Genomic DNA, 12,678 nt, shown 5'->3' on the forward strand with positions numbered 1-12,678 from the left:
GGCTGGGTCCCAGCCAGGACTGGAGCTGCGGTATCTTGCAGACACCACAGGATGCAGTGACCTCAGGGGCACCTCCTGGCATGATCCTTGCCTCCTGACAGGGCCTGGCCTATTCCCTTGAGTAGAGAGAGGTCTACCCAGGACAGAAGGCTGGCAGCTGGGTGCCAGCTACCCAGCCTGGGGCATAGCCACCATCACTCCCTGCCCCACACTCAGCCTAGACCAATGCACCCACCACTTCAGCTACACATGAACCTGGCCTAGGGCCCTGCTGGCCCCGGTGGGCAGTGACTAGAGCTGCCCCTCAGACCCTGGTGAGGAAGGGCCTGGCTGGCCAGACCGGGTAGACAGAGAGGGCTCTGGGCTGCTCATACCCACTCCTGGACCGGCCGCTTATAGTAGGTGACGGGCTGAGGACCCGTCTTGTTCTTGAACTGGAAGATAGTATAGAGCAGCACCAGGAGGCAGAGGGACAGTGTGCAGGGGACAACCACAGCCACAGCGTTCACAGAGCCTGGCACGTCATCGATGGTCACCATGATGTCCACATCATCCTGGGGCAGCCTCCGCTCTTTCCGCCGCTCCACCTCCTTCTGCTTGCAGCCCATCCAGTCGCGCAGGATGTTGCGTGGGTACCCTGGCTCCACACTCAGTTTCTGGTTGTCAAACTTCCAGTAGTCCCGGCCTTTGTAGAAGTAGGTGTAATCTGTGGAAACGGGAAAGACTCAGCACCAGCACTCCACCACACTCCTAGGACCTGCTCTGGACCCGGTGCGAGAGGAGCTCCAAGTGGCATGGCAGGGAAGAGGTCTGTTGGAACTAAGGTGACTGAGTGACTGCTTGCTCCACTGATGGCACAGTAATCAATTCAGCAAAGAGGGAGCCCCAGGACGTGGACAGTCCAGCTTATAGTTCGAAGGCACTGGGAAACTACTAAGGGATTTTGAATAGAGTGAGCAAATGCCTTAATTTATACTGCCCAGGCTGGATCTGCTTTAGGTGTGGAAACAGCTCTGTCACACGGCGTGCCAGGCTCTGATCAAGCACTAGTACAATGCAGTCTCCATAGCTCTAGGACCTCAGTCTATCTCTTGACCCAGGCCAATGGAGTTGAGGAGCAAGATTTCATTTGTTAGCAGCAGACACGGTGGCTCCACAATTATAGATTTTGGGGGACAGCCTGGGCTTGGCATATATCACTGCAACACAGATGCAGGTGCCTTAGGACCCTTCTAGTGGCTTTGGTGGCTGGAGGGAAAGAAGGTGGCAGCAGGCCAGGCTGCTCTGCCAATCACTCCCTGGGCAGCTCTCTTAAGACACCCAGCAACAGCCTTAGCAACCCAGCCGCCAGTCGACTGACTGCGAAGTGGCTCACTTAGACTCTCTCCATTGGCTGGCTCCCCAGGACTTTCATTGGTCAAGGTCTTTGATGTCACCTGTCTCTGGGACTCCCAAAGAGGGAGACCACGTGGGTAAAGTATCACATTTTAAAAGCCACTAGACAGTGGTGTCCTCTGACTTGCTTATTTCCTTAGCTTTTGTGGCAACGTTATTTTCCGTCACCGGTCCGAGAACCATGAAAGTCTTATTTATTGCTTCCGTCCTGAGCCCCTCCCGAAAGCTGGTTCTCAGTAATCACCGTGCAGCAAATGACTGAATCCTGCCGCCTTACACCAACTGAAATGTTCGTAAGATGATGAGGGAGGCTTAAGCTTTTCTATGGCACAGACCATGTGGTGGACATTGTGCCAAGTGTGCCCTAAGTTACCTTATGAATCTTTTATCACCCAGCCCAAAGGTAAGTGCCATGGTCATTTCTATTTCTTGGAGAGCAGAACAGAAACGTAGAGTGACTTGCCCACTACAATTGAGAGTAGTGGAGGGGTCTGTGAACCCAGCCAGCTCTGTGTGATCAAGTGTCAGCGCTTTTATCCAGGCCGGTCAGTAGACAGTCATGGACGCTTGCTCTGCACCTCGTAAAGCCCGAGCCTCCTTTGAGGAGCTTTTAATCTGGTAGGGAGACCTGATGGCATAAGGTGATTGACAGACTAACCTTCAAACCCCATGAAACCTTTGGAGTACCGCTATCCATCCCTGCAAGTGAATTTACTATGTGAACATGGTCCATTTGGGGGTAGTTGCCTGTTATCACGTTATGTTTCTCAAATCTGGGTACTCAAGAGAAGATGCCCGGGCCTTGAGAACCACACAAAACTAATTCCCAATTCCCATCTCAGCTTGACCCTTACATACATCCTTCCTTGCTGATGAAGGCTCCTTGTGGTGCCTGCGGAATGCCCTTCCACACGGTGATGGGCTTGGGGTAGCCAGGGTCTGTGGCTCGCCGCTCCTCGCTGTAGCGCCAGTACCGCTCGCCTTTGAAAAAGTAGGTTTTGCCCACAGGTTCCCAGCGAAGAGCTGTGTCAATTCCTTCCCGGGGCAGGCAGCTTCCCAGCTCCCCCAGGCTATGGGGGTACCCAGGCTCCACCGTCACTTCCTTGAACACCCAGTACTTGTCGCCTGCAAGGAAGGGAGCACAAAATCAGCCTGTGGGAGCCTCAGGGCGGGCACAGTGCTGCCCTGAGGAATGAGGAATGTCTGTCTGTCCTCATTCGTAAGATGTCAGTTTTAGCCCTTGGCCCAGCAGATCTGCGGAGCAAAAGCCAATCATTCGCACCATGCTACGTAAGTTCTCTGACTCACCCACCATCTTGGTTTTGATGTACCTTTTGAGTCCCTGGCTAGCTTGGAATTCATTATGACAAGCAAACTTTCTCAGCCTTTCAGTGAGCCTCCTGCCTCTGCCTTCCAAGGCCTGGGATTATGCGAGTGGCTTACCCACTTGTCTTGACTCTCTCGTTTTTGGTGAGCTAGGCCACTCCTGTGATATCACACACTACTGGTCCCCACAGCTGGGGTCAGTTGAGGTGTGTGTGCTCTGAAGGAGCAGTACCTACTACCACAACAACCTGGGTCCTCAGTGCGTTTATTGTGTTCAGAACAGGGAAGGAATTACAAGCCCCTGTACGCAAGCAGTCTTAGATGGTTGTGAGCCACCATGTGGTTGCAGAGAATTGAACTCAAGACCTCTGGAAGGGCAGTCAGTGCTCTAAACTGCTGAGCCATCTCTCCAGCCCATGGTGAGCAGTTTCAGGATGGAGGATGCTGCAGTTACTTCATTTTTCCTGCACACGCTGGCCAACTGTTCATGATCATTCACACCTGGACCACAACAAGGCTTTGCTAATTTTAAGTCAGACCCATATGCAGAAAGTCACCAATTTCCCAAGGGTCCAAGTTCCTAGGTCCTCGATGCGGCTGGGTCATGTCAAGCAATGCACATCACTCAGGACTTTCTGCACTCTTCACACAAGGACTCAAGGCTGTCTCATATCCTCACACTCCGTCATCTGCTGTCCCCTCACCTAACTCTGATATAGCCCCACCCCCTTATATCCTGTGCTTTCCCTTGATCCCTCCCTGGCTGCTTAAAATTGGGTCAAGTCAAGGTTGCCAATAGAACAGAGCTAGCTCAGGCTGGGCATGTTAGCTTGCTTTCCCCTTACCTCTGTCCTGTTGGCCTGCTTGGGCCCTTACAGAGCTGAAAGAACGACCTTCTTGTGGAGTGTGGGTGGCTTTCCTTGTCTTGCCCTGGACTTTGAATGGATGGAATTTTTCACCTCAACAACTTTGCTGCTTTCTTAACTTGTGTTTCCCAGATGATATACTTTCCTTTCTGCAGAAATCTGACCCTTCAGAAGTCAGTGTCAACCCATGGAGGGCCTCTGTTTCCCACTCCACCTCTTCTGGTTTAGATAGAAAAAAGGAGGCCTCAAAAAGGGCATGGAAATGCCCATGTTACCTTTGAAGAAGACAAATCTTCCGTCAGCTCTTTCATAGGCTGCATCTATGCGGGCAGGCAGGCCCTTCCAGAACTGTTCAATCTGCATGGGGTAACCCTCCTGTACCCGGTTATTGCGCAGGCGCCAGAACCAGCGATCCTGGGGGTGGGGAGTGCAGAGAGGAGAGAGGCAGGTGGCAGGTTTTACCTCTGAATTCAGTGATCTCAGCCCCAGGGCTCAGGCCCAACAACCCAACCCCAACCCTGGGGCTCAGCCTCACAACCCCCATGGAGTCTGTCCATCTGTTGCTTCCAACTCTTAAAAGAAGACAGGATGTAACTAACTCTTCATTTAAGCCTCCTGCTGTCCAAGACTATGAGACACACAGCAGATGGGTGTGGGAGAGGTGTGGAAAGGCTAGAAAGGAGACGGCCGTGGCAGGGAATGGCCACGGGAGGGCAGCAGAGAGTTACTGATATCAGATGGTCTGGCGGGAATCCCACCATGGTAAAGAAGATGGTAAACCCCACACATGCCTCTGAACATTTTATTGGGAGGATCAAAGAAATACGAGAGCTACAGTAGGAACATGACTCAGAAGATAGTACAAACCTAGAATTTTTTAAAATATTCATTTATGTGTATGAGTGTGTGCCTGAGTGTATGAATGACCTTGCAGACATCAGAAGGGGACACTGGATTCTCCGGAACTGGTTAGAGGCACCTGTGAGCCCCCAAGTGGGTACTGGGAACTGAACCCAGGTCCTCTGCAAGAGCGGTAAGAGCTCTGAACCAATAAGGTGGCATTTTAAAAGTGTTTTATAAAGCACTTTTAGGTCCAGTTTTAAAAATTCTGACTTGCACGACTCTGTCAAGTCAGGCTGACACAGAGTCTTAAGGAAGGCCAAGGGACATGCCTAGAGCCAGTCACATACTGAGAGGCAGGACGGGGCTAACTTACACGACCTGATTCCTACTTAGTGATTGAAGCTTGCTGGGGAGGCCTTCTGAGGGAAAATGGGGTAGCCTTCCTCTGCCACCCGCTGTCATGGAGACCTGTTTTCCAGCTCCCGTTTGATGAAGGGTACTTCCTACTGACTGGGTGTACCAGAAGGCAGCTTTCAGCTTCCAGCTCTTTGGGGGTGGCGTGGCTTCGTTTTGCAGCCAGCGTGGAATGACTGATGGGCCGTTAGGTTCCAGTGCTTCCCATAGGGACTGAGTTAGCACCAGGTCTGCATCTCCCCTGGACTGGCTTCTTGATCCTCCTGCCCACAGATGCTGATTCTATCCACAGATAGGCATTCCTTCTATCTTAGTGTGTTTCCCAGGGATCTAGCCAGCCCTTGGATCACATGACAGGCTCAGGACAGGGAACGTGATATGCCTTGACCATCACTCGTGCCCTGGCAGGAGTTGTAGACTCTGTTCACCTGACCAGTCCCTATTCTGCATCTCATAACCTCTACTCCTCACACCCCGTGTGCCAGAAGAATGACTCCCCCAGTTGAATAGCTGAGGTCTGAAGAAGGGAGTGACTTGTCACAGACCCTGTGTCCAGCATTTTTCTGAGCATTGGCTCCTTGGAAGGGAAGTTGTCAGTTTGCCAGTCTCTCCTTGTCATTTTGTAGAACCAAGTCGGCTAGCCTATCAGCACCAGAAAGAGACTCTGGGTCCTTTCCTGGCCACTAGACCAGTTCCTATCCAGGCCCCACGGTTTATATAGAGTAGGAGCCTGCCCAGCTCCATGACTGGGGGTGGGGGGCACACTCTGGGCAGTACTGATCCACTCTCCATACCTTAAACACAAACATCTCCCCTCGGAAGAGGGCCACTGTGTTGAAGTTGCCATCACAGATGTTGGGTTTGGCACCTGGAGTGGATGGCCGGTCCCCCAGAGGTGGCCGAGGAGGCCTGGGCTCCCGCTCATGTTTCCTCTCAGACGGTGAATGGATCCTGCGGACCGGGAGTGTAGGAAGGGGCCTTGTGGGCTCCAGAGGCTCAGCTGGGGGTCCTGGAGAGAGGGGCTGGATCTTAGGGAGGTCCCAGCTTTTCCCTTCTGTCATCTGCCAATGCCCCAACACTACACAGTCAGTTCCAGGTCAAGCCAATCCCTCTGACCTCCTGCACCTTCTCCCTGACATAATGCCCAGTCTCTAAGAACATACAGCTACCGGATGGGGATCTGCACTCTCCGCCCCCAAGTCTGCTATCTTCCCTTAAGAAACCTTCTGGGCAGTGTTCCACAGCCTTCTTTGCTGTTCCCTTCCACACAGCTGGACTCTAACGTCTAACCACATCCACTCTTCAAAAGAGGCTCAGCTCCTATCCAAACCACTTGCCAAGATCACCAGTGAGTGACCTCTGGATTTCGGAATCCAGCTGTTATCAACTCAAACTCTGCTGATGGAGTGACTCATCTCGGGAATTTTGGTAATGCAGGTTGTGATTCAGAGGACCTGGGGCGGAGCCAGACAACAGGTCTTCAAGGTCTCAGGTGAAGCCCATGTCACCGGTCCGAGGCCCACACGTTGGCTTGTAAGATTCTGGAAACATCTGCCTCAACCCATGGCCCTGCACTCTTGGTTTGTCTGCCCTTGGAGGCTTCTCTATTAACCTCCATTGTCAGGAGTGTCTACCCTACTCCAAAGACTGGGTACCCTTGGGCTCTCTTTACTTTCTTCCTTCTGTTATGCCTCTTAACTTGGGCAGGTCATGGGGGACCACCCTGGAGAGCTTTACACCTCTAGATCTTCAGGAAGCTCCTGAGATGGAATAACTCAAATCTTTGGGGTGAGGGTGGGGTCAGTAGTTTTTCTTTTCTTTTCTTTTCTTTTCTTTTTTTTTTTTTTAAAGACTGGTAAGATGATTCTTAAAGGCCACTGCTCTAAGGGGCCCATCCAGGTTCTGGATTTAGAGACCCTAAGAACTGTCCTCTGACATTCTGTGGTGATAAAATGCTCAGCCTGTCAGTATTGGTGCCCTCAGGCCACATGCACACGTGGCTACTGAGTACTTAAAGTGGGTGACTAGTTCTTAGTGACCAAAGAGCTGAAACTGCAATGTAAATATTTTAAATGTAAATGTCTTTCTTTTCTTCCTTCCTTTCTTTTCAAAACATCTTTTCTCTGTATAGCTCTGGCTATCCTGAAACTCACTCTGTAGACCAGGCTGGCTTCACACTCAGAGATTCTCCTGCCTTTGCCTCCTGAGTACTGGGATTAAAGGCAAGCACTGCTTCCATCACCTGGCTAACATTTAAATGTCAATAGTTATTTGTAACTAGTAACTATGTATCATACAGTAGAGTCTCCAAGCCCGATAACCTCCTGGTCTGTGGACTGCAGACTGAGATCTTATCAGTCTACAATTACAAAGACCAGAGCACCCTCAGCCCCTAATTTTCTTTTTTTTAAAGACAGGGTTTCATGTGTCAGTGGCTGGCCTCAAACTCCTTATGTGGCAAAGAATTGAATTTGAACCTCTGATCCTCTAGAAGGCTGGGATTACAGGTGTGTGCAACCATGTCTGGTTCTTGTGGTTCTGGGGACTGTAGGGCTTCAATTAGCTCAGCACTTTACCGACTGAGCTACCCCCACAGCAAACTCAGAACTCTCGGTTCTCTTTGTTCCTTTCCCCCCATCCCCACATCAGATCTGTCATCAGATCCTGCCCATTCTGCCTTTGAAATCACTGCTAGTACTGGCTGCCCACCCTGCCTCCTGCTTCACCTGCTGTGATGCAGGGCTTTGGTTGCTGCACCTCCTCCAGAGGGAGCCCCACCCCTGTGTTTATGTTCCCTAGCATTTGCTCAAATGAACTGGTCTTCCCATTTCAGCCAACCTGACCAGAACCTCCATGCCAGCCTGCCTTGTCCCAGCAGTGTGGTGGGATCTTCAGACCTCATTAAGACAGCAGGCTACCTTCTCATTCACCCTGAGATCACAGATCTGGTTATGACACCATGACTCAATGTTGTGACTCTCCTAAGTCAGAGTGTCCCTGGTCCCCATCTGTTAGAGGGGTAATGGAGAACAGGAGGTAACAGGAAGATGGGTGGGAAAGGATAGAAAAGAGGGGATGAGTGTCCTCACCTCACTTTGCCCTTCCCAGTTACAGCTTTGTCCCCTAGGTTTCCCAGTGTGCTAGGGGACCTCATAAAAGTCAGCACTGAGACACAGCAGCAACCCTGACAACTGGCATAGCTCCAACCTGCCATAGTTCAGTCTCACGGTAGTGACCCTCCCCTCCCCTACTACACACACCGTAAATCTTCTGGATGCCCTGGAGATCATCTTGGGGTAGTTTGAAGTTGTGCGTCTCCATGTATTGGTAGAAGGGTGCCATGATAGCACTGGGGTCATTAGAGTGCTCCAGTCCCAGTGCATGGCCCAGTTCATGCACGGCCACCAGGAAGAGGTCATTGCCTGCGGAGAGGGACAGAAGAGGTGCCCAGGGCACCCACTTTGTATCAGTCAGTTAGGCCATTACTTAGCATATCAAACATGTAGCACATCCCCTGCCCCTACCCTTCAGCTGGACATTGGGGATATAGAGAAATCAAACATAGTCTTTGCGCGCGCGCGCGCGCGCGCACACACACACACACACACACACACACACACACACACACACCTCTTGGTACAGAGGGATACATACAGAATGACTGCACAGCATTGCAGGCACTTGGGTGCTTCAACAGATGTAGAAAGATTGAGAACTTGTTTTAAGGTACTAAGGATAGAATCTTTGGACCTTGCATACTGCACTGAGCTATCTCCCAGATCTCTCTTACCTTTTATTTTGAGGCCCCTGGGATTACACGTCTGTACTACTAAATCCCATTCAGATGGGAGGGAAATACTCAGGGAAGATACCATCAGGGTGAAGCTTGAGTCTTGAACGGCAAGACAGTCTGATGAATGGATTCGGGGTTAGGGAGGAAGAGGGTGGAGTGGCATTCCTGGCAAGGGACTGCTACAGCTCAGGTCCAGGGACAAGGAGTTCATTGCATTTGGCTTGAGAACAAAGCGCTAAGGGAGAGCCAGGGAGAGATGAGGTCAGCCAGGCTGGCAAGCGGGGTTCTGTGATGCCCTACAAAGGAATTCAAATCCGTTTCTTAGCCATGGGTGTGTGTGGGGTCAGGGACAGCAGGAAAGGAGGTGGGTCACAATGAAGTCACCCTGTTTGCCATTGGAGAGGGGATTAGAGGCAAAGGAGACTTGAGGCAGGTAGATCAGTAGGATCAGTTCAGAAGATGGGGTGCAGATACTAGGGTGCTGGTGGGCAGACGAAAGGAAACTATGGCAAGATGAGAAGAAAAAGGTTTTGGGGTGGCTGGTTAGTCGTCACCTCCAGGAGGCCTGATGTGAGTAGGAATAGTTGTGGGGTAGGAGGACCCTAGTCCTGAAACTACTGGCCAAAATTGAGGTGAGGAGTCTCAAAGCCTGAAGGTGTGGCACTGGACATGAAGGTGGCTGTCCCAAATTGGACAGTGCACTGCCCCTAGTTTCATGTCCGGCATCCTGTGTCTGATTTCAGCACCAGGATTGAGTCCCCACCTGTTTATTTCAGCTGGGAATTGCTCCTCTGCTGCTTTAGGCACAAAAGGCGTGAGCTGGACCAGAGCAGGCCCGTTAACCAAAAAGGTTGGCAGGGTATAGCAACCAGACTCTCTTAAGGCTAGCTACCACCAGTTCCTCTTTTTAAGCCTTGGGTAGGGCAAGGCTTGTATTGGGAAAGAACACTATGGCCAAGGAGTTGGGCAGGACACTGTATCTACAGCTTTGACTCCTCCTGTTCAATCTCTAGCATTTGTTCATCCCCAAGACCTTTCTCTTATCTCCCAGGCTTATGCATTCCTCAGTCTCTTTCCATCACCTCGACGTTCACCAGGAGTTGGAAATGTCACTGCCTACTCTGCTCTGGTACCCCTGGCAGAGTTGCCTCTGGAGAGTCAGATGAGGGTGGGAGTTATCTGGCATCTCTGAATAAAGTCTTGGGAAAGGAGAACTCCACAGGCCAGACCCAGAATGGCTCTCTCCTGAAACCAATACCATCATCAAGCCACCCTTGAGCCAGGGAGAGGAGTGGGGGATGGGCAGTATCACTGCAAGGTTGGCCAGAAGCCTGGGCTGGCCTTCTGCTGAGAAGGGCAGGCTGGCAGGTGTAAGTTGCCCCCAGCTCCTGGTCCAGGTCCTGGTCCCTTCAGCAGCAGGGAAGCAGTGAGCTCATTCTTTAGCTCCAGTCCAAACAAAGGTGGCTGCTAAGGGCTGGCAGAAGGCAGCTCAGTTTCCTACGGCCTGTCCTGGCTCTGCTCCTGGTTTGCTGATCCACCTGGACAAGCTGTTCAGGGCCTTTTTCCTGACCAGGCCTCTCCTTGGGAACACCCACAGGGACCTCAGCAGGGAGCCAGGGAGCCCTGAATACTCTCCACCATTGTCCTTGGCTTTTGACCAGTGAAATCTCTTGAAGAAAAAAGTCCTGTGGGTTTCTTCTTCCCAGGACAAAAAGGAAGAGAAGAGCTAGGAAGCTAGCATCCCACCACAAAGAACCAGAAGAGCTTTGGTGAGGAGAGGGAAGGAGAGGAGAGGGAAGGAGAGGCGAGGGCAGTCACACTGGGCTTGTGAGGGAACACAGAGGAGTGAGGGGAGTCACCCTTGGAGAGGAGGCTTTCATGGTCTTCAGTCCCCGAAGGGTGGGAGGCAGGAAGCAGAGTGATCAGAGTACAGTTTTGGTAGCTCTGCTGTGTCCTAGCAATGTGGTGTTTTAAGATCTCTTCTTCCACAGAGAAGAGATTAATGGCTGCCTGCCTCTTAAGAGCAGGGACAAGGATTAATGAGTCAGTATTAAAAGGGCCCACATCAGGTTCTGGCACAGGTGCGTCATTACGCACTGCTGTGTTGAGAGGACCAGTATCCCCAGTTGTGTGTGTTCTGGAAGTCTTTGTGCTGTGTAGCATGATCATCTGCTTGGCTACTCCAGCGGACCTTGCCTTTTTAAGAATGGACTCCATCACTGGGGACTCCCATCTTCCCAACTCTAATAGTGCCCACCCCAAGGCTTTCCTTCACCCCCTGCAGTCTCCCCAGCACCGTCCCCTCTACCTAGAAGGCCCCCCTTCCTTTAGTGTTCACCCCAGTGCTATCTCCCAGGAAACTAGTCTGGCTCTCCTGCTGGCAGGGAATGCTGCCTTCTCCGCTCTGACAGCATTTTACTTTCAGGCACCTTTAGGTACCAGCCACATTCCAGTCTTCATTAATTACAGCCATGGGTATTAGACTGAGATTCTTGGGGACAGTAGCCTCAGAAAATGGCTCAAAGTTGCCGGAGTCTGACATGGTAAGGTGTCAGCACCCAGAAGGGGACAGTACCAAAGATGCAGTTATTTTCCAAATGCTGCCATGGAACACCTGTCCCAGACCCCTGTGAGGACTATTAAAGACGTGGCATATTGCTTCAACATCTGGTTCTGCTACCTTCCAACTGTGACTTTCTCGACACCCAGCTCAGTTTCACTCCCATCACCTGTAAACCGGAGATCATAAGCCCTACCTCCCCGGCGGGGCAGTTAGTGACCTAAGTGTGGAGAGGCTCTGTCCTGTGAAGCAGGGTGTGGTCATGAAGGCTCTTCCTGGCTTGTCACCTTCCTCTAGGATGGAACACTGAGGGCTGGGTCCCCTCCCGGCAGAGCTGAGAAAGCATCTGCTGACTTCACTGCTTGACTCATTTGAAAGAAATGGGGACAGAGGAAGTTTCATAGAAGTGGCTTTAAGGTGTGCTGGGCTAGCTCGCCCTTTGCATCCCTCAGTGGTACTCTGGGGAGCTGCATGTGTGTGTGCATTCGTGCATGTGTATCGTATGCATGAGCACAGGCATGCTTACCTCTGGGGGCATGGATGTGGAGATTAGAGATTGATGTTGAGAATTCTCTATTGTTCTCCACCTTTCTGTCATCTATTTATTTTGAAACAGGGTCTCTCAGTAAACCTAGTGCTTGCTGCTCTGGCTGGTCTGGCTGGCCAGGGGGCCCACAGGGTGGAGCCCATAGTGTCTGCCCACTTTTGTCTCCAGCTTGGGGTTACAGAGGAGCATTGCCACAGCTGGCTCTTGTGTGGGTGTTAAAGGTCCAAACTCAGGTCCTCATGCTTCTATAGGAAGCACGCTACCCACTGAGCCATCTTCCCTTCTCACCTTCTCCTTCCCCCAACACAGGGTCTCTGTATTGCAGACTGCCCTGAAACTTACTATGTTGCCCATGCTGGTCTTAGAACTGCAATGGTCTTCCTGCCTTGTCTCTTTGGGTGCTAGAATTATAGAAGTGAGTCTAGGAAGGTTTTTAAATACTGGGGGCAGTGAAGATGGTGATTCTGGAAGTTTGGGTTCAGATATAGACTCTATCTTCCCTTCCTTCCTTCCTCGTTTCTGAACAGGAAACCTTGAATAATCTGTGTTTCCTGGTGAAGTGAACAAAATCGTATCAACACCACCAAGGAAAAGATCTTACTGCAGAAGAGAAGCTGAGTGCCGTCAGCCCTCTCTGCTCTGCAGTGCTCAGGAGTCACGAGGAAGGGACAGGTTAAAGGTGAGCCTGAGTCTCACCAAGCAAATGACTACCCTCAGGACAGTTTCTTCCATGCAAGGCATGCGGGGACAGGGTGTCTTTTAAACGGTAAGACTTTAAAAGAGCCATGTGTGGTGTTTGGATCCAGATTCAAGCCAACAACTGTAAAAGCTGTCTGACGTAACTAGGGAGCCTGCCAGAGGGTATTAGATTATGTGTCTGTATGTCCTGTAGGTGTGCCTTCCTGTGTATGTGGATATGTGGAGGCCAGAAGTC

The 12,678-nt window shown here is 51.3% G+C and overlaps 1 protein-coding gene across 1 annotated transcript in view; it reads right to left on the reverse strand.

Moving 5' to 3' along the window:
• Nucleotides 1-368: 368 nt before the first annotated feature.
• Nucleotides 369-12,678, reverse strand: part of MMP24 (matrix metallopeptidase 24) — a gene marked incomplete at both ends in the record, with an annotated part of 39,413 nt that continues 27,103 nt past the window's right edge. The window contains 5 exons of the mRNA XM_080925341.1: nucleotides 369-706; nucleotides 2,254-2,520; nucleotides 3,863-4,001; nucleotides 5,639-5,853; nucleotides 8,105-8,266. Coding sequence (XP_080781467.1) covers nucleotides 369-706; nucleotides 2,254-2,520; nucleotides 3,863-4,001; nucleotides 5,639-5,853; nucleotides 8,105-8,266 — 1,121 coding nt within the window. The remainder of the gene's footprint in view (nucleotides 707-2,253; nucleotides 2,521-3,862; nucleotides 4,002-5,638; nucleotides 5,854-8,104; nucleotides 8,267-12,678) is intronic.

Source organism: Micromys minutus, assembly GCF_963924665.1.
Source record: "Micromys minutus genome assembly, chromosome: 11".
NCBI lineage: Eukaryota > Metazoa > Chordata > Mammalia > Rodentia > Muridae > Micromys > Micromys minutus.